This window comes from Falco cherrug, chromosome 8 (assembly GCF_023634085.1).
Source record: "Falco cherrug isolate bFalChe1 chromosome 8, bFalChe1.pri, whole genome shotgun sequence".
In the NCBI taxonomy this organism is placed as follows: domain Eukaryota; kingdom Metazoa; phylum Chordata; class Aves; order Falconiformes; family Falconidae; genus Falco; species Falco cherrug.
Window position 1 is genome coordinate 55847988 of NC_073704.1, and position 25823 is coordinate 55873810.

The 25823-nt window shown below is 41.9% G+C and overlaps 2 protein-coding genes and 1 long non-coding RNA gene across 8 annotated transcripts in view; 1 reads left to right on the top strand and 2 right to left on the bottom strand.

Moving 5' to 3' along the window:
- Window positions 1-665: 665 nt before the first annotated feature.
- UBLCP1 (ubiquitin like domain containing CTD phosphatase 1) lies at window positions 666-12908 on the bottom strand. 4 transcript variants are annotated; one of them, XM_055717856.1, is made up of 11 exons: window positions 12818-12908; window positions 10067-10260; window positions 9574-9665; window positions 9076-9161; window positions 8869-8984; window positions 7665-7763; window positions 6657-6694; window positions 4368-4466; window positions 3790-3906; window positions 2310-2437; window positions 666-1688 (listed from the first exon to the last, which is right to left on the bottom strand). In XM_055717856.1, exons 2-11 carry the CDS (start codon window positions 10218-10220, stop codon window positions 1661-1663), a joined length of 957 nt encoding a protein of 318 aa, XP_055573831.1. In that variant the 5' UTR covers window positions 10221-10260; window positions 12818-12908; the 3' UTR covers window positions 666-1660. The 4 variants fall into 4 exon arrangements, with proteins under 4 accessions (XP_055573831.1, XP_055573832.1, XP_055573834.1 ...); XM_055717857.1 differs by having other exon boundaries at window positions 10067-10257; window positions 12818-12881; XM_055717859.1 differs by having other exon boundaries at window positions 12709-12836.
- A 207-nt stretch (window positions 12909-13115) lies between these two features.
- Window positions 13116-25823, top strand: part of RNF145 (ring finger protein 145) — a 52416-nt gene continuing 39708 nt past the window's right edge. The window contains exons 1-2 of one of the 3 annotated variants that reach the window (XM_055717855.1): window positions 13116-15838; window positions 16350-16490. Coding sequence is in view for 1 of the 3 variants with exons in the window: in XM_055717853.1 (XP_055573828.1) it covers window positions 20862-20918 (57 nt within the window). In the remaining 2 variants the exon portion in view is untranslated. Of the gene's footprint in view, window positions 15839-16349; window positions 16491-20339; window positions 20539-20776; window positions 20919-25823 lie in introns of those variants that run through there. The other 2 variants (XM_055717854.1, XM_055717853.1) reach the window with 2 other exon arrangements.
- Window positions 16497-20266, bottom strand: LOC114015306 (uncharacterized). Its single transcript, XR_003559154.2, has 3 exons — window positions 19854-20266; window positions 19264-19700; window positions 16497-17412 (listed from the first exon to the last, which is right to left on the bottom strand). It is a non-coding gene; the product is annotated as an uncharacterized LOC114015306 (long non-coding RNA).

The window sequence follows — 25823 nt, forward strand, 5'->3', positions numbered from 1 at the left end:
CTCTATCTGGCTAGCACAACAAACTATAGGCGATTCAAGTGCTATACCTTGACTTCTTTCAATTGTTTAAATTGAAAAGTATCCTAGTACACAGCGTACCAGTCCTATATCCCAATATCTATGCTGCTGCAGCCTTTCTAGGCAACAGATCACGGTTCTGACCTCAGGGACTACATCTGCGCCGTACGTACATGAGTGAGTCAGCCTTCTAGTTCAGGAATTAGTTCTAAGAGACACAACTTCAGAAATTCACCCTCCATACTTATCTAAAACAAAGATTTTTATGCATCAGGTTTCTGGTTTACTAGTTTAAATCACAGCTTGGGTTGGCACTAAGCCACAAAGAGCAGCGGGTAAGAAACTGTATATTTTGTGACAGGTCACTGAGCCGGAGCCTAGCGTGCTCATCTTAACAGCTCATTTGCATCTGCTGTCCTGACATTCTGACATTTGCTGTCAAGGTTCCTTTCCCGGGCAGCTAGGCGTTTCACTATTCGACACCACTGCCCTAATCTGTAGCAGCGCATACCAGTCTCTTACTTAACTAGTGATGGAAAATCAGTGTCCCTGGAATCCAAAGAAACCCCCCAAACCCCCCAAAATTAAGACCATCAATGGCTTTTCTATTATGCAAACTAGATACTCAAGACAACATACAACACAAATTATGAAAAAGGTATTTATTATTTACACAACTGCTATAGTTCCTTAAGAACAATATATACCATTTTTATTTGAAAGGGTCAGTCTTCTTTCAAATACATGAACTGCATAATGCACAACTGTTGGTAATGCCAAACAGCAGTCACATCACACTTCTATAGTGCAGGCATAAGCAGCGCAAGTAAATGATGTTTTAAGAACAGTATGGCTGAATATTGTATTTAAACACAGTGTTTGCACTTCGACAAGATTTAGCTAGAAGAGAACAAGGGTTTTGTTCATGCTTTGTTAGGAATGTGACTTTCCCATCTGAGGTTTAAACCCTTTATCTGACGTATGATAATTTTTCAGGCAGACTGCTTTTCACTTACCAAATAAGAGTGGGTTTCTCTCCCTCAAACTTCAACCTTTTGTTTTCCAGTAAACACTGCTTTATAGTACAATTCACACACTGGGGTAAATTGGCCACAGAGGTGGTACTTTCCCATCTCACTGTCTTGCACAGAGAAACACTGACATACTAATACATACCAAACTTAGACAACTTGTAATTTATAGACTTAAATACTGGAACGGGAGAGGGAGACTGTCTCTAAAGATGGAGGGAATAGAGGGCTTATACAATTCATACACTGCCAAGGTTGGCTCCTTACTCAGCTTTTTTGGTCTAAATTTTTTTTTCTAGTTTCAGAATGGTTTTGGTCTTTAATGGTTATGGTTGTACTTCGGCAGCAAAGGAGAGGAAAGTATTATAAGTAGTAACACCAGAACAGAATGCAAGAAAAAGTAACTGACTTGTTTCTCCCACTTTGAGCTTATTGCTGTGATCTTTTAAATAAAAATACCCACAACCAACCAACTGGAAGACCAAGTATAGCAGTCATTCTGGCATTGGATCCAGTGTCCAGCACTATTATAGTCTAGCGTAAAAGCAAGGAAAAGTCCAATGATCTTAGTTATGTTCCCTTCAATTCAGTGCCACACAATTTTATTAGCGTTATTGTCCTTGCTTCTTTGAAAGATACCTGAAAGAAAAAAGTTTTTGACAAAATAAGAGGCAGGGACAAATAAATCAGCTTCAGCTAATCATTATCTAGCAAGAATCAGGATGCTGACTGGTACCCTAAGCATCTGGAAAACTCTTGTTCATAACACAGTGACTTCTGTTTCAGAGCTGACGAATACTGTAATGCCACACAACTTGCACAGCACCCGAGAATCACACTGTAACACGCCGAACCTCTGAAGTAACCACCAGAAAAGTTGCCTTGTAACAAAGGACCTGAGATCTGACCTGACAGCCTAACTTTGTAGGGGTGGAAAGACAGATTTCCAGGGACCAGGTTCCTTAAAAAATGCTTTTCCCTTTGGGAAGCATAACTGCCTCATTGAAAACGACCAGCATTCCTGAACACTGGAGAAGTATGGAAAAACAGTCCTTGGTGCCAAAATCTTACCATTGTAGGGAGCCAGCCCAAACAGTATAGCCACATTAGAATTCTGCTCAAAATAAAGGACCTTCAAAACTGTAAGTGATGTCAAAGTTCATCAGCTCAGTTGTTTCCGGACTTTGTACAAACAACCTCAAGCAAAACACAGTGGGGTCAGGGACAGAAGGAAGAAAGAATTTTGGCTTTTTTTCTTACCTTTCCCAATGTTTGTGGTTCAGCTCCAAAAAGTCATCTAATTTTGCTATTTCTTTGAGGTACTGAGTGAGCTTTAGAAGTTCCTTGTCTTTATCCCGATTTAAATGTGCTTTCATAAAAGGCCTTATCTACACAAAATAAATAAACTGGGTATAATCATTTGCTCAAAGTTAGAAAAATGCTTTCAATTTTCTACCATTTACCACCTAATTAAAATATATTTTCAGTACTATGCCAAGTTACAACTTCTCTTAGGTAAGAGGAAGAAAACCCTTTTCCATTAGTGGCCACATCCAATTTGTCTTATTATTCATACAAACTGGACTGTAGGGTTTTTGCCTTGCCTGTCCAGCAGGAAGAAATTTGTTTTATCTTGCACTGCTTCAAGACTTCCCCTCCCAGTCAGACAGAATGATAAAATTATCTGGAATAGACTGCCACATTTCCTGATATGATTTCATAGACATTTTTGCTGGAGAGGGGTTTTCAGCTTTGCCTTGAGTCGTCTGGGGTCACTGGAACCAGAAAATCTTTTTTTTTTCTTTCAACAAAAAGCATTTGACTACAATCATAGCTTCTATTAAAAGAGATGTCAGAAAAAAAAAGCTTATCTGACAACTGCTTTAAGCTTGGAATACATTATACCTGTGCATTTTTTTAGTGATTCAATGTTCTTGTCTACTGTTGTTAACATTTTGACAAACATCTTTCAAATCTGAGTTAGGGGCAGCTCCCTGGTTAATCTTCTCCCAGCAAGATCTTTGCTAGTCTTGATTCCCCTAACACTGTACAGTTCCAATTAATATCTTGCTAGATCTCATCAATTGCTATCCTCTTCACACCATGGATACTTTCAAAGAAATATCATATTGGATTTCTGCGTATGAAAACATTTTCTTTTTTAAGAAATGAATGAGCGTTCTTTTAGTACCATACCACTGTACCATCATATATAAGTAGAAATCTAAGTTGCGTTCTTGTTCAGAACCAGGACTGGTTGACAATTTTATAAAATGAATTATTTGCTCTTCTGCAATCAAAATGGCTTGAGGTATTATTTCCCAGAACAGAATGCTTGCTATTATATTGGCATACTACCATGAAGTACAAACACTTGTGGTTTGATTTATTTTCAGAATAGAACTGCTCTTGAGATTGAACATCACATATTTCAGTGGTGCCTGTCAGCAATGCCCAGCTTGATTATGGCGCACAGGTATAATTTAAGCAGACAACATAATTTCATTGATTTTGGTAATCTCTTAAAAGCTCACTTAATAGTGAAACAAAGCTTATTTAATACTACTATTGGGGAGATAACAGTCTAGACAAAAGGCAAATTAAATAAAAAAATACCATAAAATATGCATCTTTGCTAGTTAGGAATAACCTTTCTTTATGATACAGCAGAGTAGTATGAGAAAGTACTACTTGAGGTATAAGAAAAATGTAGTAATAAACAAATTCCAGTTTAAATTACCTTGAGTCCATTTTGTGGATTCATTAGGAAGTTTCGGCCAATATCATCAAACATAATAGTATTTTTTTTGCTGTAATATTCTGAAAATTTTCCCCAGATAACACCAAGAGGCTTCACCTGCAAAGATAACACATACAAGGCACCTGAGGTAAATCAGATCATATGCAGGAGATGAAAATACAAGTCTATAGGAACTTGAGTCCAAACTTGAATGGATACTTGTATTCTGTTGCTAAAAAATTAGCAGGTAGTTGGGCTTTAGCAAGGGAAGAGATGTGAAACAGTAGAACACACTAAATACACTCCATCCCCCCCCAAGAAAACCTTTCTGTTGGCACTAGATTTTCTTGCAACAGTTATCTATTATTTGATTAGAAAGCAGCGTCATCCAAATGTACTACTCAAAGTAAAACATTAATAGAGAATTTCAGTAACAAAACCCACAAATCTATGCTTCCAAGACCTTACAATTTTCTTGCATGAAAACGTCAGCACAACTTTATTGTTGAATATTTCAAAGGGGTATGATAACATGTCAGTTGCATGTAGAAAAAGATCAAGAAAAAACAGGTACTTACATCTATTAGTCCTCTTCTAGGAGTGTGCACTGTTATCATGGCAGCACTGTCCAGCATGAAAGTTATCTTGTAGTTTGCATTGGTACTCACTCCAAGCTCCTGCAGCACAAAGATTTATTACTAAAGCTTCTAATTATGACAGTTTTACTGCTGGTTTTATTGAACCACAATTATAATACATTGTTTGTCAAAGGGTGAGCTGCTGAGGATTACCAGAGACACACTAAAAATAGGTATCGGGGGGGGGGGTGTTGTTAAAATTTTTTTTACGTAACGAGAATCAAAAAAGGACACCATTCTACCAAGAACAAAACAGCTGATAGGAATTAATTTTTGCAGTGTTTACTATCAGAAACTTAACAACTGATGTCAGCATAAAATCAAAGCAACTTTGCGGAAAAGGCAAAATACATAGGTCTTGCCCATACCTCCATGCATAATCTTTCACAAGTTTTACATGCTGCAATTTTACTCAATATTTATAGCAAGGATAGCAACTGTGTACTGTCTGCTATTTGTTTCTTCTAGTACGTTGCAACAAGTCACAGCCCAAAGGCAGTAACAGTTCATTGTTCTCGTTTCCTCCTACCCATGTCCAAGACAGCCAATGTTAGTCAGAGATCCGTCAGTTTTCACTTTAAAGATCTGGTAACTCCTGAAATAAAGACTCTAAGGAAAACATCCTTTTTAGAAATAAAAAACTTTGACTAGATGAGAGAGCATAATTTCCATTTCAAATCCTTTCTAAAGCTGAGAAGTGATAGTAAAATCTGCTGACATGTTAAAACATAGATACTGCTGACAGTTTCTGGTGCATTCAACAGCAGTAATAAGCAAAGCAGAAAATATCCGCTGCAACAGCTCTCTTGGAAATAGCCAGCCACACTTAACTGATTTGCTTTTACTTGAAAAAGTGAATCTTGCAAATGAAAAGTGTGAACTAAAAAAACTAGCTGTTCTAGACCATTTTAATTCCAGGCATAAATAGATGGTAAATGAGAGATCAAACTCTGTTATCTGATATTCCCTTCTCTTTAATGCTGTTCCTCCTTTGTAGTTTAAAACAAAAGCTTAAATGCCAAGAACATTTTGTTCCCTGACAAAAAGTGCGACCTTTAGAGGTAAGCACCCCTGGTGCTATCAGTTCAAGGAGAAACAGCAGTTGGCATCTAGTGGTAGGAATCTCAGCTGATCAAGATCCAGGAGTAGGCATAGAAAGGTTGTGACTCAGTAACATGTGAAAGGGCTGGAAAAGTGACCTAGAAATTTAGAAAGGCGACTAGCACAGGGGGAGCAGCCCAGTTTTGAACAATGGTTTTCCACAAGATTGAGTCTTAGCACTACACTGACGGACACAACATAAACAGAGACGTAACAATGCCACAAGTACCATGTTTGTAAGGCTCAACACTGATTTTACTTGCACTAACTCAACTTCTTAGTTCTGGTTAAAGGTTCTCATTTCTGAGATCACTCTGAGGCATTTTTTGGCTAGAAAAATTGTAGCAATTCATTATTTTGAGGAAGAGAACACTGGCAAATGTGCTTTGCTCTGTTAAAACCTGAAATGGTTAGTCTATCACAAAAAGTGGAGACACAAAAGCTTAAATTTGGAAAAGTTTTCCCTGAAATGGAAACAAGTATGATTTATAAGCATGAAAAATCCCAATCCACCAAGAAAACATACAGTAATTCTTAGTAAGCTCATTAGATTTACAGCTAAGCCTGACTGCAAATATGTTTACCACTAGGTCAGCTGTGCAAAACTGGCTAGTTGCCTGATTCACATGCAGAAGAAACTAGGATTGAAAGACGAGCTCTTACGGATGTTTAATAATGCAGAGGAAGCAACAGAACCACACAGCTGCAAGAGGTACAAGATAAATATGAAAAGAGTTTCCTCTTGATAACCTACTCCAGCATGCAACATCTGTCCTCTTCTTTAAAAAAAATGATATTACACTGAAAGACTAGAACTCTATAATTAGAGGTAAGACGAATGCAGCTGCGAAGGCTGCATGACTAATCTAAGTTTCAGCAGGTACTGACTTGTGTTTAGTAACTAAATTTAGCACTTACTGCTGATAGTTTGTATGGAATTCTAAAATTAGATTTAATCCAGTTTTGGGACAAAGATAATTTAAAATTACTATGAAGATTTTAAAACCTCAGGTTTTGACTTGTACAACTTCCCCAGTTGTTAGCCTGCTCTATAACACTAAGCATGAATCCAAGTACTGAATAGCTAGCCAGACTAGAAACAAATTACACGTTTTCAGAAAAACTTACTTTCATTTTAGCTTCAATCCACTTCATATTAGTAGCAGCTGAAATAAAGAGGAGAAAACAGAAAGAATACTTTATCAAAATAAGTCATTGACAGGCAAAAGAGAAACAAGCCAAGGAACTGTTCACTTAACATACCAAATTTTTACAAAAAATGTATTTCAGAAAGATCCATCCTTCTTACAGCTTTTCTAGTTCACTGCCTTGAAGACAGTGATCCTTCATGGAAGTTTATTTTTATTTGGAAAGGCTTACTTTTCAAATGAAAAACTAGACAAAGTACTGGATGTGTTTAAACCATTTTCTAGATCAGTTGTTACTGAACTACAGTCTGCAGGACCGTAAGTGGGCTACACCTGGTTTGAGGAACAGTGTTGCCTGTGCAGGATTTTCTCCTGGAAGCAATGACAAGAATACATAAGGCCTGGAAAGGACAAAGTGTCAGCATTGCCCACTGATCTAAGAATATGTGGAAGCATTGTTCCAGGCTACAAAACCTAAATTTTGTACTATGATTTTAATATGGTTTACACCCTGCACTGGCTGAAGTCTGTTCTCCAGCTGCTGGACAGGAAGTGAAACGGCAAATGACCAACCATCCCTGTAGACAGGAGAGTTTGGTTCATGTGGCAGTTCACTACTTATTGTCTGGATTGGGATTATTTGTAAAGATAGCCATCAGTGTCTGAATGTTGATTATACAATTCTGTTACTTCAAGTACTTGTTTACACAAAGTAACACTCAGTAAAGTGATGTTGAGCTTTCTACTGTGACTAGATCCATTCATGTAAGCAATATGTGGTGTTTTTTCACATAAGAATTACTATTCTTCTAAAATAGCTCTGATAGCTGTGTGAACATTCTTGTTGAAGGTATTACAGCTAAGCATTCGTGTATTGTTTTAGATCTTGTGATTCACACTGAAAAGCAATATCAAAATCTCCCACCTGGAGTCTCTGCTCTGAATGACAATTTACAGTAAAGTCTTAGGTATTGAATATAAAACTTACACCAAATTACAATATCATAATCCTCATATGCAGATGTCAGGAATTCATGAAGGTATGGCCTCATCAGTTCTACTCCAGTTTCAGCACAAGATCTGTGGTCTAAAAAGAATATAAGAGATAAGCAATTCATTATTAAAGTTGAAGATATTGAAGTTTAGTTAGACTGTCCTATCTATCCAGAGACCTGAAGAGTTTCACGAGGGCACTTCAAAATCATGAATGAATTCATAGCAAACTACCATTCCCATTTTGAAGGTGAAAAAACGCAGCAGAGGGGGTATTTATTTGTTGATCCTTACAGGTATTTGAGGGCTTAGCTAATAATTAAATCAGAGATCTGTGGGCCTGAGTATCTTTGAAGAGTCAGGCCAAATAGTTCATCTGTGCATATCACAAATCTGTAACAGTCCAGATATGGAAAAGATTCCTTCAAACCTAGTACAGTTAATTTTGTGAACATATATCCAGCTCGTTTCGGACATGCAAATGTTGCCAGTTCCAATTAGAAAACTGCTGTCAAATTCTGCTCACAGAAGACCTCTAAAATTTTTAAACTTGGTAATAGGTTGAATTTAAATCTCAGATTGTAAACAAATCTCATAAAAAAAAAAAAGCTAAGGAAATATGATAAGGCAAGCCATTATTTATTGCTTATAGTCAAGCTGCCTTGACACACCTACATCCCAGAATACTAAGTCAGAAGGAAAATTCTGACTTCCAAAAAAACCTGTCTGACAGAATTTTCAAGTAAAACATGTTTTTGTGCATGTTTAGTAATGATCTGGAAATAAAATTTAAAGCTATTCTCCCACGGCCCCCAAAAGTGTAGTCAGTCAGTACAGACTGAGATCGTTATTTTACAATATCTTGCCCTGCTACTGTCTGTGATGCCCAAGATACAAGTTGGTCAAGAGAAAAATTATCTGGGTAGAATATGAAATTGCTACTTTTTTATGTCTTTTTGCAGAAAGTAAATAGTTGCTGCACTAAAATCTACAATATGCAACACTGAAAAAGGCCAGTGCTTTTAAAAATATGAACAGAAGACCCTAAAATATTACAAAGCAGAAGTTATACAGTACAAGACATACCAAAGTACAAGACATACTGAAATAGATTTGTAACGCAAAAGTCAAGAAACGTGAACTGGCAAATAAACTGATGTCTTAAAGAAATGAAAAACACAAGTTGCATAAAATCTCACCAAATAGTGTATAATCAACATCTAGCACCAGCAGCTTTTTTCCTTCTCTAGGAGGATTCAGAATTTCCACTTTGTATTCTTTAACTCTGCGGGAAATTTTTAGTAGATTTTCCTCCCTAATGTAACAGTGCAAAAAGTTACAATTAATTAAAAGGTATACTGTACATTCCATAACAGGAGTGGTTTTTAACAGTTAAAACTCCTAACCTATTTTCTACTTCCACAACTTCCTCTTCAATATCAAAGTCATTGACAACATCATCATTGTCAGGCGGTGGCCCAAGGACATCTTCCTAGAGGAATGATAATAAAAGATAACTAGGATCACTGAAGGAAAATAACAATGGGTAACAAGTTTCTGTTACTGCACAGTACAGGACAAAAATACTATTTAACCAAAATGATTTCGCTTTACTAGCGCAAAGAATTTTAAAGCATACTGATGATAGTTCAGATTTGAGAAGCCAGTGAATATCCTGCTAATAGATTTGGACTTCAAGTCCAGAACAATACAGGAGTTTAATGAATACACTGCTATCAGAGTTCTGCAAAAAAGCTTACTTTACATACAAAAATAAACACCAACAGAAATCTACTGTACTACCATTTTTCAAATGATTACTGGAATATTCAAAATTTAAAATAAAAATTTGGAGACACAAGCATTTTTTCCTGTTTAAGCTAATAAAAAAGTAAAAGATTTACCAAACTCTCTTCACGAGTGCCCATCATCATGATTTTAGTATTTGGTTTCAACTTGAGAGCTCCAAGCTTAACATCATCATCTGCAGGTTTGCCTATAATGCAAGCAGATAATTTTTATTTTTGTTTTACTAGGGTAGAGAGGTTTTAGAAATATGTCAATATATTTAATGTTTAATTGAAATAAGCTACCTGTCAAACATCAGAATACCCCAAGCTGTATTATCGCCCTCACCCATGTACAGATACATTATCTGGCTAGCAGGAATTTAATGTTTTTTAACATACATTGGCTGCAGTTCCATGACATCCATTAAAAAATGACCAGATAGATGTCTCAATAATAGACAATATCCAATGACATAAAATTTCTATGTTCCTGTTCATTCCAAAGCTAGATTCCCTGTTAGTATACACATCCTGGCTAGGTTTAGAGGATGTTTGTCCTTAAACATCTCGAGCATATCCACAACAAATAGCAAATATGAATAATTACCCTTCATTTTAAGTCCAAGTAGTTTTTGACGCTCTGGTAACACTCCAGTAAGGCCTTTAAGAGACTGCTTCAGATCCAACACCGTGTCTTCTTCTGATAGTGAGGTTATCGTATACTCCTGTCCACCCCATTTTATTATGAGAGAGAGAGACATCCTTGAAGCATATGTTCAGTATTGTTCTCTGAAAAATCTGCTGCAGGAGGAAAATACAATGATATGTAAGGAAGAAATAGGAGAATTGCTCTTTTTAGAAGACAAACCATACAGTATATTTAAAGTCTTTTTGATTTTTTATTATATTGTATATCAAAGAGCTGTTTGCTTTGCATAAGCAGATGATAAGTGCGTTAATAAAATGTTGAAAATAAGGGAGAAAGAACAGCACTAAAATTGAGACTCCGAGTTCTACTTCAGTGTATTTAGCAATGTCACATTCACCGTTTGCTCCAGCATATGCTCATCTGCTGTGCGTTCTGTGCAGGTACAGCCTGTTCACTGCACAACCAGCACCCAAGCAGAGTACTGCAGTATCGTAAAAGTCATTTCAAAGCTCAGAAATGTCCTCTGCAATAATTATGCAACCAAACCTGCCATGGATATCTTTACATATGTAACAAAAGAGCAAATACGAAATACCTAAAATATAGAAAACCGTAAAAATAGTTCTGAACCCAACAGTTCATTTTTAGGATCGGATTTCTCTATTCACTTTCACTGTGCAACACCTGCAGTAATACACACCCCAGGTCATGTCTCACTGTAGCAATATCAAAGTATGAGTTTGAAAACAAAGCCTAAATATACACCTACACAATGCAATTACACTGTAAGAACTGTACTTTCATTGCAGTGATGACAAAACAACCATAATTATACTATCTTTAATAAATTTACACAGCATTGCTTATACAAATTGTATTTAACAGTTTAGTCCTACATTAAACATGGCAGAAAATCAAGATTTTTAGCTTGATGTGGAAGGAAGAAGAACAGGTGTTTTTCTGTTAAAGCTTAGAAACTAGAAAGGTATGAAAGGTTGTTACAGATTGTCAGGAGATGCAGAGAAGGCCTCTGCACCACTAATGGTGAGACTGTCTTCAAAAGATGGATATTCAAAACAAAGAGAAAGCAGACCTGCGGAAAAAACTGAGGCTATCAACCCTCAAGAAATGCATTACAAGAAGAAACACAGGTCTGGCAATTCTGAAAAATCTCAGAATCCAAAAATCTGGTTCCTTTTCCTCTCTAGCATTGTGTTCTCAGAGGTTACCTGCTCTCAGACAAAATACTTCTCGTTTATACAGTATAGCCTGTTAGGAACGAATAAGTAATTGCTCAGGCATATCCATCAAGCTCAGAGCAGATGAGAAATAGAGAGCCAGATAACAACCTGCTTGCTCAGACCTACAAGCGACACTTCCACAGTCCTCTCTCTAAGAGCCCTGAAAACAAACTGAAGAGGAAAACTGGTAACAAGGAAAAATTATATTGCCCCCCCCCCGGCCTCCCCCAATCAGATTGGGACTTGGTATTATCCTGTGAAAGAGACTCATGAAAAAGGAAGGGTCTTTGGAGCACTAAGAAATTCCACCGAGGTTAAAGCTGCATAGTGTCAAACAATGTTGATACATAGAGTCATTATTGTAAATTATCCCTATCCATAATCCTTACACTAAGTTTCCAGAAAGAAGAGATTTTTTTCTGTTTTCTCACCTGTACCATACACCTCAAATCATTCTACAAGAAAATGCATTGGGCAAGAACTTGAAGAAAACTTCTCAAGCCTCTGTCCAGTGCTAAACCAAGAAGATCATCCCTCCAAAGCTGAGCGCTTGACCAACTGTCTGTCCTTACTGAGTTAAGAGTCAAGATGAATGTTATGAGAAATGCCAAGCAGAAATAAGACACTTTTACTCAATGCCAAAACACTAAGGGGATTGAGTGTGGACATCAGAATCAATGATTACAGGAAAACAGATTAGGGGCACAGGGATTTTCAAAGTTTCCATCACTGTGGCTGGATGCCGTGCAAAACCGAAGCTTGCTGAAATGAAGTTTGCTTTGGCTAATTACATCTTCAGGGCCTTTACAAGCCCCTTGGACCACCAAGAGTCTACGGATTGGGAGGTCACTGGGTCAGAGAAAGCGTTCAAGTTTTGTTGTTGCAGTTAAACTGTTGGGTTACCCTGCTTTTCTCGGAAGATGTGGCAGACAGACACCCCACCAGCTCGCAGTTCCACTAAGCAACGTACAACATAAACACGAACCCCCAGAACACGGCAAGTGCAGTGCCACGGGGCGGGCCCGCAGCGCTCCCTACACACCGCATCACGCGAGGGCCGGGGGTTCAAACCAGCAGCCGCTCCGCTTCCGCCGCCGCCGCTGCCAAGGCCCGGCAGCCCCGGCCGCTTTCGCCCACCCTCCCGCCGGGGCTGCCCCAGCGGCACGGGGCCGGGCGAGCGGGGATAGCCCGCACGCTGCTGCCGGTCCCGGCCCCGTGGAGCCGCTCCCATCCCGCAGACGTTACGGCGGCACCGACCCGGCCGAATTAAGCGCCCGCCCTCAGTCCCCGCCGCGATCGGCCCTGCCTCCCCCTGGCCCGGTAAAGCCCGGCCTCCGCCGCGCCCGGGCGCAGACCCACCGGGCTGCCCGGCGATCGGCGGCACGGCGGCGCCCCCCGCAGCCCACCGGGTCACAGTGGCGCCGCCGATCCGCCCCCCGCCTCTCGGCAGCGCGGTGCGGCCCCTCACCCTGGCAACGGAACCGGCACCGTCCCGGGATCCGCCGCACCGGAAGCGGAACTGGCGCCCACCGGAAGCAGGGGGGTGGGGGTGGGAGGCAGCGCGCGGCCCTCGCAACAGCCCGGAAGTGCGCGGGTTTCCCGCTCGAGGCGGGCAGCGCCGCCATGGCAATGGCCGGCGGGGCCCGTTCAGGCTGTCGGCCGGGCGGTGGCTGCGTGCCGGGACGGTCATCCCCGAGCGGGGCGGGGGTGGCCCGCCGCGGGAGCCGCCGGTGCGGACACCGGTGCTCCCGGTCACCGCTGAGCGGGCGGTGGTGGGAGGGCGGGGGGATCCTCCAGTTCTCGTACTGGGCGGACCGTGAGGCGAGGGAGAGGCCAGACCTTCTTTAACGAGCAGAGCAGCGTTCCTCGCCTGCCCGCCTGAGGAGAGCTCCGGGGCGGGCTCACGTAGGAAATTGCGGGTTTGCGAGGGGAAATACAGGCGGTCATGGCCCCGCCGGGCCCCGCTCCCCTCATCGCCGCTGTGGGGCTGGGGCCCACGGGGGCCGGTAGAGGCGACTTCCATGTGCAGCTGTTGTCACCAGCGTCTGTTTTTCATTACTGACTCTGAAACGGGATTGCTCTGTACCCAGGGATCCTGATCCAGAGCTGCCTTAGCGTCGAAGCTGAGGCTTTTCAGATGTATTAAGAGTTTTGTGTCTTGCATCAAGGTTCAGTCCTCAGCTAATGTTGGGATTCTTGGGAATGGGCTTCATCTGCAGTGGTCTTGTGCATGGACAACAGGTGCAGGAGAAAAAGCTTACTTCGCACAAAGATGGCCTTTTGTGCTCTGGTATTCTGCTTTGCAGAAATACTGAAAGGGAGAAAAAGTATGTCTGGTAAAGTCTGGTTTCTTACATATGTGAAATCAAGTGGAGAGGATACAGGCTGCAGTCCCACTTGGCATTAGTGGAGATGGTGTTAAATTTGAGGGATGAAGTGAAAGTTTAAGTCCTCCTCCGTATTAGATCTTGCTCTCTAGAGAGGTTAGATAACTTTTTTTTGTGGGTGTTTTTTTGGGGTTTTTTTGTTGTTGTTGGTTTTAGTTTTGGGTTTTGTTTTTTTTTTTCATTTGGTGGCAAACAGGGAAGGGAACAAAAGAGAAGTAAGCAGCCATGCACCAAGTAGAAGTTTCTATGGAATGGCTGCTGTAACTTTTAGGAGCCATTCCTACTGTAACTAAATCTCACTGAGGAAGTACAGTATAAATTAAAGCTGCTTAGAAGCCTGCTTGCTTTCCTGAGTGGTTCTGAATTTAATATATTTCCTGCATGGATATGTATTCAGGTTTTGGCATAAAAGCACTTTGGTTTCCATAAGAATGGTACAAATGGCAGACTACTGTAGTGACTTCATGTTGAGTTTAGCTTCTGACTGCACATAAATCCACATAAAGCCTGTCACTATGTATGTATCCCAGTCACCAAGGGTTTGCTTTTTTTGCTTTAATGACACACAGTTGTCCTCTGCACAGAGGCAGCACATTATAGTACTGCTGGAAAGCTTCCAAAGAGGCAACTAGTAATTAAAGTCACACCCTATCATAAAATCATGCACCCTCCAGGCCTGTCTAAAAATTCAGACTATGAAAATGATACATAGTGTGATTGCCTCTCTATTTGTAATCTTTTAAAAATACTTTTTATTTTCTGGCAGGCTTTTAAAAAGCTCTCTTGAAAAGGAGGCAGGAGGGGTTTGGGGTTTTTATCTGTTTCAGGAATAATATGAAAAAGTGTAATTATTTATGCATATTTCATTTCTGTTACGATACTGGAGTTTTAGTATCCTGAGCTATGACTAGGACATCCTTGTGCTAGACACTTGAAAAGTGCTCTGATCCTGACAAGATTCATGTGGCACAGATAAATATATCCTTTTACTTAGCTGTGAAAACGCATGGTGGTGCTCAATCCTAACATCAATAAGTGCAAAGTGGTCAAGTAATTTGACTAAGACCATGTGATTACAATTCAGAGCACAAAGGGTATAGACTTTTCTTTGTACTGAGGAGTTTGTTTTGTGGTGGTGCTCTCTGGGTTTACCCTGTGGTAAACTAGCAGCGTAAGGAGGAAGGAAAAGCAGTGGGGAAATTTCAAGGCAAATGTGTGTTCCCTTTCACCTTGATGTGCACTACATCCTGGGATACCCCAGGGTGAAATAAAAAAAGTGACTGTGTGGCAAATTGATGCCTGCTGGCTCTCTTCCAGTACCTCATGTTCACAGCAAGCATTTCTCTGAGCGTTTTGAGGAATATGTTCTTGTGCGTAACTACTGAAGCCTAGGAACTCATCTCCTAAATTGCTGTTCAAGCTGCATTATAAGAGAGCAAAATTCCCACTAGCAGCTCTGGGGGATGCTAGGTAAGAATCCTCTAAAATCATCATTTAAAGCTGAAAACTCCGTGGAAAGCTCAAAAGGTTGCTTTGAGAATTAAAGAGAAAGATTAGATCACATCTGTATGTGATCTGAGGAGTTCAAAAGCAAAAGGTAATGACATTGCAAGGCTGAAAGATGCTAAATGTTTGTTATATTCAGTGACTTTAATGGTGGAGTGTTAGTTCAGATGTTAATGGGATGCAGACTATGAATGGGCAAACATACCAGATTTCAAGGTTTTGCAACTTTTTTCAAATTGCTTTTTCGTTTAGAAAACTCATTTGAACATGCACTAGCCTCTCAACCCCACTTTTAAACTGAACCCATGTTAGGAATTAATCTAGAGCAGAGCCCATATTCTCCACTAGGAACAGAAGGATGCTTAAAATACAGCTTGGTACTAGTGTATTTTATTCCTAATCTTTGTTATACTTTTTGGTTTCCCCTCTTGACTCTTTATACCATTTCCTACAACAGTTTCTTATTTATTAACTTCTTCCCAGTCCCTTTTCTCTGTTTTATAATTTGTTCTAAGCAGGCGGTAAAAGCAGTGATGCCTGAGAATGTCAAACTCTTCAAGTCTGTGCCATCCAAGTGGTTCCAGCCCAATGCAGAGGTGTGTGCAAGCCTTCTGCTGTTCATGACCACTTCAATCTAATCCAATGGGCAGCATGGTTTACTGGACGCTGCCACCGCTGTGCCTTAGCAATGTAGCATTTGAATGCAAGCTCTGATTCCAAGTCACTGTGTGATGCTGGTGAAACACCGAGAGCTAAATTTCCAACGTTCAATAATGTGGTGTGCTTTAGTAGCTGGCAGCTCAGCTGGAGACGTGGAATGTCTCAAGTTTGAAATGAAACACATTTCCAGGTTATCACTGATACAGTAAGTCTCTGTCTAAGCTTCCTTATCAGTAAAGTGGAGGTTAGAATAATATTTATATAGTTTCTTTACAGGATTTTTTCAGGATTATTTAATTAATGTTGGCACCGCGAGATGCTATAAATAGTAGAGGCTTGTACCAGTGTACCGTATGATTTTCCACTTTCTGAATGCAACTGTTATTCTTCTGCCACTATTCAGCCCAATTATTTTTATTTTATTTACTTCGATTCTTTGTATTCTAGATTATGCCCCACTGGCAAGTGATCTCGGGAGAGAACTGTGATGCTTTTGTTTGCTGAACAAAACCTGATTCATCACTTTCCTTACATCACCAGCCAGCTCTCTAGCTTCTCAACACAGAGATTGCTATGGCTTTCCTTTAGGTAAGTTGTCAGTCGCAGCAGCTGTCTGTTTGTTTAGAGTCTATACTCTCCAGTGTTATGAAAGTGGTAAAAAAATATATGTAGTCATATGAGATGGGTAATTATCAGAGATACTGTAGAAGTGGTTTCCTGAAGAGAGTGAAAATAAATATGAAATTGAGAAACTGGGACTATCTGACTTGCTAGAAAGAGCTCTGAAAAGCAGTAAGAATGAAAGGAAAAATGAGGGTTGATGAGAAGCTAAGTGATGGGGAGAAATTTAGAAAATAGGGTCACAGGCAGGGAAAAGCAGGGGAATTCCTGAGATGGGGCTATGCAGTAAGAGTAGGTAAACCAGAGAAAGAGATGCACTGGCTCTGTTGCTATTGTGGGATCTAGTAATGCTCCAAATTCCTCTGTTCGGGTATGTGTTTCTGCAGGAGTTAAAGTTTATTTGTTCCTTCATTTAGTGAACAGGATAAAATTGTGAGAACATAAAAGCTTTGGGGTTGGCTGCCATCAGCATTATAAGGTATACACATGAGGCATCAAATCAGGTTTCACAGGCAATCCTAATTTTTGCATTATTTAACTTTTGTCTGACTTTATGCAATATAACCTATTTGTTAAGACATTGCTTTTATATATGTACGTATGAATATTTTTTTGAAACAATGGCTTGTAAAAAGCTTCAAATAAAACTGCTTGTGTTATTGACCACCTTAGGCATGCAGTGTATTTTGCTGCTCTTGAGAATTCTTAAGAGGGATTTTCTTTGCAAGCAGTTTGGGATGCTGGCATTTGTCCATCCGCATGGACGAATCAAGCTTCTGCATTATGTGAACTCTGAGAAGGTCTTTTGAAAGTTTTAATGAGATGTCACTATAGTGGTCCCCTTCAGTCCTCAATTGCTGATCACTGAAAGTTTGGAATCCAAACGCCTCTGTTAATAATGAGAGATAAACAATCATTGAATTCAGCATTCTTAGCCACCCAGTGTCAAATGCAGGAAGGGCTTTTAAAATTCCAGAGAAATGAAGCAGAAAGTTGAGGTGCTTTCAAAAAGACATGCCTGACAAGACAGTGGTAACGCCACATACCTCATCTGCGCATTAGAAAACCTGGGCTTCTGTGAAGTAACACATTTTCAGAATTAAATGCTCAGAGATGATGAAATGAAAGAAAGGTGGGGTTCAGTTGCTATCGTTTGCTTGCACACTGAAGCGAGAACGTCTGTGATTTGCTGCAACACTTCTGTGATACAATTATTCTAAAATAATAAAATAATTTCCACTCCATCTCCTATAAATACCTCTTCCTGTCTACAGTTGTGAATATATAGTAGTGTCTCTTTGCTGCTTGCTGTCTTTTTTTCTCAGAAGCAGCACTGAAGACAGGCAGTAGGACTTAAGAGGTCCTGCACCATTGCCCCTGACCTCAGTCAGCATTGAACCAAGCCCACACAGAACAGAAAAGAAGTGAGTCATGATTTTTTTTTTCCATGTACGGCATGAGAAGACAAGCAGGCCCTAGAAATGAAGCTGAAATTCTTATGCCTTATATGACAGCTGGTTCATACTCATTGTGATAAGAAGTGGGGTACTGGCAGGGATTATCACACAGTGATGCAGTAGTGAGTCAGCTGAGCCAGGCAGAACGATGGGGTGGCTGGAGACTGGTGAAGCCATTGTTTTCCTATGTTCCCTGCAGGAGTCCAGGGTTTGGAGCAGTGTGTTTACCCCATATGCAGCAAAAGAATTAAGTGATAGTAGCATGTTTAATAAAAAGATGCATAAAACAAGAGCTGCAAGCATTTGTCATGCAGGGACCTATTAAGTGACAAAGGAGGAAACTAACTGCTGAGGAGAGGAACTTGGTGGATCAGAGAAGCCCTGTGCAGAGGGGTCTCTATAAACCTTAACAAGCCTGAGCAGAGCACAAAGTGCTTATGAATAATAATCACATAGAATTGTTTAGGTTGAAAAAGACCTTTAAGATCATAGAGTCCAACCGTTAACCCAGCATTGCCAAGTCCACCACTAAACCATGTCTCTTAAGTGTCATGTCCACAAGTATTTTAAATACCTCCAGGGGCGGTGACTCCACCACTTCCCTGGGCAGCCTGTGCCACTCCTTGACAACTCTTAGTGAAGAATTTTTTTCTAATATACAACCTAAAGCACCCTGGCGCAACGTGAGGCCGTGTCCTTTTGCCCTGTCACTTGTAACTTGGGAGAAGAGACTGACACCCAACTTGCATGTCCTTAGTTTGGCCAAACATGCATGTATTTATTTGTTCTAAGGAGAAGAATTTCTGAGTTCAGGAATCCTAGCACAAATCGACAGTTTTAAACTAAAAGCTTTACAATTAAAATGCCTGTTATTTTTAAATAGCATTAAAATCTGAAGCTTGTGAAAATTTCTGTTGATAAGCTGAGCTCCTTTATGGTGCCTGAGCAAAGGCTTTTGTCTGGGAGACCTGCGTCACTTGTGCCATTTGGTCTCCTTTCTGCTGCGTTCTGGGCTGACCAGAGTTTGGGAAAAGACAGGTTCAGTGTTAACACCAAATACAACCATCTGAGTATAGAGCAGTGCAGAGCCCTACCACGGTTTTGATAAAATTTAACACAGACTTGTTCAAACTACCTTTTTCTTCTGTGTTTTGAAAACCTTTGGGTACTCATGACAAGGGTAATTTTGCAAAGCAGAATGTGGACAGACACCCAAACCCCTTATTTTACTATCTGCTTCATAGAGTTAAAGACATTGTGTTGAGGCTACACATTGTTAATACCTGCATCTGTGAATGCTCCAGTTCTCATTAGAGATGGAAGGAAAAAAGCAATCATTAGGTTGGCTAGCCCAGCCCTTGCGAACTACAGGATTTTCCAGTTCAGTGTATTCCCTTATTCCTCTTTGCAGCAAACTTTTTTTCCTGTCCCAGACAACGTGGTTTCCCAAATATTAAAGTAAAAAACATTACTTCTCTTGGGTCACAATTTTTTCCTTGGCACTTGCATGCTAGGGCCTGGCCGTGCAACCTCTTCAGAATGAGTAAATATTAGCGAGACTTTCCATGCAAGGGCTCTGAGGCATGAGGGTGCTCTGCTGTGAGGGAGCTGCCCTGCCACAGGTCACCGGCTGAAAAATGGCAGCGTGGAAGAACAAGAAATCGGGTGTTTTTCTGGTTGATCTCCCAACAAAGGTGACTGTAGATTCTGCGGTACACCACTGGAAAACAGAGTCAGCGTTAGTATTTGAAATTAATATAGCATTTTCCGTTCCAGAAGGCTAGTAAAGAATAGGATTAAAAGAGCAGAGCTGCCTTTTAAACATCTGCCCAGACGCTACCTCAGGTGTCGCTGACCGGCTTCCGTGACTCACCCGTCAGACTCGCAGCTGCCCGACGAGTCGCTCCCGTCCCGGGCGGCCCCAGGACCAAACCGGAGCGAACTCCCTGCTCTCCATTGGAATTTAAACCCAAACCTCTGCCTGTGGCGCGGAGGAAGGGGGAGCGGCTGCGGCCGAGCTGCGCCAGCGCTCCGCACCGATCCCCGCGGGCCGGCAGGGCGCTCTATGCGCGGCGCGCAACGGGCGCGCATCCTCCCCAGCCGAATTCCTGCTCCCGGGAAGGCGCTTTGCGCTCGGACCCTGTGCTTCCCCCTCAAACCGCGTCGTCTGCACGCCTGCCCGGGACCCCCCCACATCCGCGGCGGAGCGCAGCGCGGGAGCGTAGGAGCCGCTACGCGGGGGCGCTGCCCCTCGTGCGCTGCGCGGCCCCACCGCGGGTGGGCGGGGCGGGGCCGCGGGTGGGCGGGGCCGGCGCATGCGCGGAGCGGGGCGGCGCGCGCGCGCAGGCAGCGGGGCCATGGCCGCCCGTCAGCGGGGCCGCGGGGAGCCGGCGCCCTGAGGCGGCGCGGCGCGGCCATGGTGCCTCGAGGAGCCGCTCTGCCGCCGGGCACCCAGCCGTCGCCGTCGCTGTGAAGCGCGGAGCCCCCCCGCGCGCCGGGGGAGCGGGAGCAAAGAGGAGGAGGAGGCGGAGGAGGAGGCGGCGACCCCGCGGGCCCAGGTGATTCCCCACCCGCCGCCTCAGACACGCGAGTGCCCCTCCCCCGCCCCTCAGCGCGTCGCAGGGGCCTGAGGCGCCCCCCCCGCCCCCCTTCCCGCGGGGGCGCATGGCCTGGGCCGCCCCTCCGCGCCCCCGGCCGCTCGCACGCGTGTCTGTGTCCGTGTGTGGCGGGGCTGCCCCGACCTTCCCTGTGCGCAGCGCCCCCCTCCCCCCGCCGCGCTGGCTTGCGGCGAGCCGTGCCGGGGTTACTGGAGTTCAGAGGCGGCGGAGCGGCGCGGGGCCCGGGGCGGGATGCGAGGGACTTTCTGCAGCGCCGGGGATGAATGCGGGACTTCGGCGTAGCAGGCGGCCGGCGGGCAATCGGTCGCCGGTTGGCGAGTGTGCGTGCGGGGGGATCGGGGGGGTTGTGGACTTCGCACGCCTCATGCAGGCGTTCGTGTGCAGGCGTTCGGTGCCCGGCCCGGCGGCGGAGCCTGGCTGGAGCCCGGGGCTGAGCTGCTCGGTGTTGCAGTCCCGACCGAGGTGCTGGCTTCGCCGTGGAGGTCGCGGTGCCCCCCTCCCTCCCTGGGGTCTGCCTGTACCTCCCGGCTGCGGGAGCCGGGCGTGGAGACCCCGCTAGGCGCCCGGCGGGGGCCGGGGGCTGCCCACCTGCCCGGGGGAGCCCAGCGGTGGCGTGGCCGGGATTCGGGCCGGGGGGAGGAGGGGGGGTGCCCGGTCATTCCCTGCTGGAGTCGGGCCCCAAAGCATATGGTAATGCTTATGTAAGAAGCAGCCTCTCCGTAGAGTGAAGAACAGGGCTTTTTCTCTCTTTCCTATTTTTGTCAGTCGGTTTTTTTTGGAGACCTTCTGTAGCCTTTTAAAATAAGGTTTGTGATGAGAATTTCCAGTTTTTTCTGTGATCCGAGAGTAGTTCTGTGCGCTAAGTGTACTTGTGGCAGATGGCCGCTCTTAGAGGGATTCTTTTTTTGGTTGTGCTACCTTTTTGGGGGTGTAGAGGAGGGGCCTGCTGCATAAAGAATGTGATTGGGGGTATAAAGTAAAAAATGTAATTTTTTTTTGTTTAATGCACGTAAGTATTGGTAGACATTACAGGCAAAAAGTGCCTTCCGTTTACCAATGAAAAAGGAACTTTCTGTAACGTCTTTGACTCATAAATATTAGCCATTTTTGATCTCATTCATAATACTTTTTAAGTTTGTAGATGTTGCCGTACTTGTTTCTTCTGCCATTTTTAGTACAAGAGTTTATGTTAACTTGTTTTGTGGGCTTGGGACTTGGGTACTTCTAATTATATTTGTGTTGGGGTGCATTACACACACAGAAAACCCCTTAGAGATCAGACTTGGGAGGGAAGGAAGGGAATAATTTTTAATTATTCTCTTTGATCACTTTTGTAGGTTAATGGAGATAGATTTAAATGTTGGAAAAAATATTTTTTTAAAGTAAGAGCCATTAAGCTATTGCACCCTGTAACTTTGGTTTATCTGTAACCTTGGCTTATTTTTGCCAGTTATCTTAAATAACAAGCTGCCTGCGCATGAGAAACTGTATCTTTTTGTTTCTGTTAGTTTTACTAACTATGGTAATCAGCTGCTCTTTTTTTGAGCCATAATGTCATAGGATTGATGTGATAGGATTTAATTAACACCTAAATTGAATAGCATTAGGAAATAGTTGCCTTTGACCACCATTATGTCAAAAATCTTAGAGAGCAATGTAAAGCAGCTGCTTGTCCACACAGGATTCACCTTGTTTATGTCGAGTCCAGTAAGAAGCTACTGGTGTTACAGCAACGTAATTCTGATGGACATACGAACTGAGCAACATAGGTTGCGAGCAGTAGTGGGGAATTCCTTCCTTTGGATATGATGGAAAGAGATTAGTCTCTCACTCTGGTTCAGCAGCTGGAGTCCGTGGTGCAGATGCAGAAAGGCACATCATGGCAATAAAATGTGAACAAATGGGTGTGTTGTGGAAAACTGTATAAGCCTGCTTAGTGTTTCATGTTGCACTCGCAAAAACATCCTCTAAGCTGTTTGCTAAACTTGAGTTTGTTTCCTCTTCGAAGTCATGCAGATAGCCTCTCTTTCAGTACTGTGGAATTCTTTGTAATTTGTGTGGTGACTTACATTTGGAGCTAAAAATGGATTCAGAGAGTAATGTTTCATGTGGTCATAGAGTGGACAGTTCACCATCATTTAGCTTTTTAAGTGCATGTTCATGTTTAGTGATTTCAATATGATTCAGACTTTTTGCCATTTTTCCCTGCCTTTACTTTTATAACATTTCCTTTCATTTTAGAGGAGCCCTGCTGCTTTTTTATTAGTTCAGTGCTTGAAAGGAACATTCAGAAGTGGGTACTTCAACTTACGGAGTTTTTCTGGCAAAAAATTTTAGTTGCATGTCTTGAGTTTGAATGGGTTTTAAAAGGGAATTTTCTAAGCATTTTCACAATTTGTTTGATCTTTCTGTTGTGTGAGTCTGGTACTGCAGGAAGCTAAGCTGCCTATTTCACAGGCCTGAAAGCTGATGCTCTTTATTTACGTGACTCAAATAGCTAAGGCAGCAACAATAGAAACCTTATCAGTATTGACCTAGAGAAGTCCTGAAAGTCATATTTTAACTTCTTACCAGTCAGGTAACTAGTTACTGGCATTGCAGGTTCCAAGCGTTGGCTGTGTCTTTATCTGAAATGGCTAAAAACTAAATGAGCAACTGTGGAGGATGAAATATATTTCATCCTGGTAACACATTTGGTTTGCAGGTTTTTTTGTGAAGTTGATGGGGTATACTAGCTTTATTTGCGTGGCTGGTCTTCCTGTGATGCAGCTCTCTGAGGTGGGTTGTCACAGACTGCATCATCTCGGGCTGTCATTAATGCGCTGCGTGCAGGTCCTCTGGGTATTCTATCCTCTGCAGAGGCACTTTGGGATTGCTGCCCAGATTTTCTCAGAATGTGCTGATACAAATGTGGTTAGGCAGGCTTGTAGGTGTAGGCTTGCAAACATGGCTGTGATGGCAAAAAAAAAAAAAAAAAAAAAGCTGAATAACTAGTTAATAAAACAAACCTTGGACTGGCAAGAAACAGTAGAGTCAAAAAGGACCTTAGAGCAGTTCATTTTGTTGATTCAGTCTGGGTTTTTTTCCTGAAGATTTTACTTTAAAATATTATTATTTATATTTTTATTTTAATGAATTAGATTCTTGTCTTTCAGGTGCCTAACTGAACTCAGCAAATCTGTGATCTAAAAAACAAGTGGCCCCTCTTAGTGTGACCAGATTTGAACTGATCGAGTCCACAGGAAGAATATTGCTGCATACCTGGTGGATTTGTTAGCCTTTGTTAACCTGTGTTAGTCCCTCGTTCAGTTCCCTGGTCTTGCCTGCTCATTTTGAAGAATAAAAGGCCTAGGATGTTTTACAAGCTGCCTATAAATAATGCACTTGCTGTATAATTGAGAGCATACTAGAACTGCTCATAGTATTACCAATGTGCTCCAGAAATAAATCTTTAAAGAAAACTTTTAACTTCACAGCTCTGCAATACGTATCCTCATTTCTTTAACTGATTTTCTTTTCCTTCATATAAAACTTGCTAGAACTAATGACAGTTGGAAATGTAGATTTTTTTCCCCTTCTGAACTGTCTCTAGTTTTTGTCAATTTTTAATATGCCTTTAATGTGAATGCATGTTCACTTAAGTCCCTATGAACGGTTAAGAGGTTGACCTAATTTGTTTTGCAGTAAAACTTGTTTTTTGCAAAGTATGTTAGGCATTTGTTTGAAGTGATTAACCTTCGCTGTGCCTTAATTCATAACTCAGAGTCTTGGGTGGGTAGTAATTTAGGAGTGAATTTATTTTCTAGGTAGAAATAACAGTTCTCTGCAACAGCTCTATAGCAATACATACTGTTAGACCAGATGGGAGAAAAGTTTCATTTATTCTTGTTAACTTCTTACATAGCAAGATCGAATGTCAGTTTGCTTACCAACTCTCGTTAGACTTTTAAATTGAAGGCTAAATACTGTTTGATTATTACTTGAAATTACTGAACTACTCAGTCTAGTGAACTACAAAAACTGAGTATTACTGGAAATGCTGACCAGATCTTAATGACAGTGTTTACCGTACACAGCTGCAATGTTTCACTGCTTTATAAGTACACTTGGTATGCTTACTGTATTTGGCCTTCTCAGCAGAAATTTTTGAGTGCTGTCCTTATTAGCCAATTTAAATTGTATGGGAGCAAGACATCTTTTGCTTTCCTTGCTGCTGACTGCATGGGAAAGAGCTGTTTTGATGGATCGGTGAGTCATTCTCTGGAGTTCCAGGTGGTTTTTCTGGGTGTTTTGTTTTTCCCGGAGACTCATACAGGGAAGTTCTTTTCTAAATGCACCTCTGATAAACCTTTTCATCCTCTTCCTTCCCTTTTCTTCTCTTTGTTTTCTCCCTCACAAACTAATGATATAAAATCTAAGTTTCGGAAGAATGGGTTTCTTCTGTATTTCAAATTCCTTTCTTTTTGCTCCCAAGAACGGGACAGGCATATTAGAAGGAAGGGTTCTAGGGAGTGCACAAATGCAGGTCTTGAACTGTGATACTGAACTTTTCTATAGTTACAGATAGGAGTTGTGTATATTGTTTTGGGCTCGCGCCCCCCCCCCCCCCCCCCCCCCCCCCCCCAGTTTATCTAGCAAAGTTTACCCTATAGAAAAATAAAAGCCTTTCCTGGTGATGTTTTTAGTTTCAGAATGTTCAGAATGTATCATGAAAAATAATTTAAAGTGGGAACTAGACTACAGAACAATGTCTGCTTGTTAAAAGATGTATCCAAAGTACCTAGAATTTCATAGTTGTAGTCCTGTACGAGAATAAGCATCTTGTTCACAGATGTGAAGCTGAATGTTGCGGGATTAAGTCTGGTTCTGAAATTCTGATCCCAACTGGAATTACGGTATCTTTCTGTGGTGATTTTTGGTGGCACTAGTATGAGAATAACTCTTAAATTTGCACACATCCCAGCATATTTCTGTAACTGTTAAGTAACTTTATAATTAATGCTTTTCTAAATGTAGAAACTCTACTCTGTTAATGTAATTAATGTACCTACTTGGATAAATGGATGCAGATTTCTGCGGCCTCCTGTACTGCTTTAACAGTGAGCATTTTCTGCCTGTGATGTGGCAGATGTATATTTATGTTGGTGCATAAACAACGGTTACACTGGTTTAAGTGGCATAATTCACAGCTTCAGCTGAAATGGTAAAATTTTATGTGATGACAG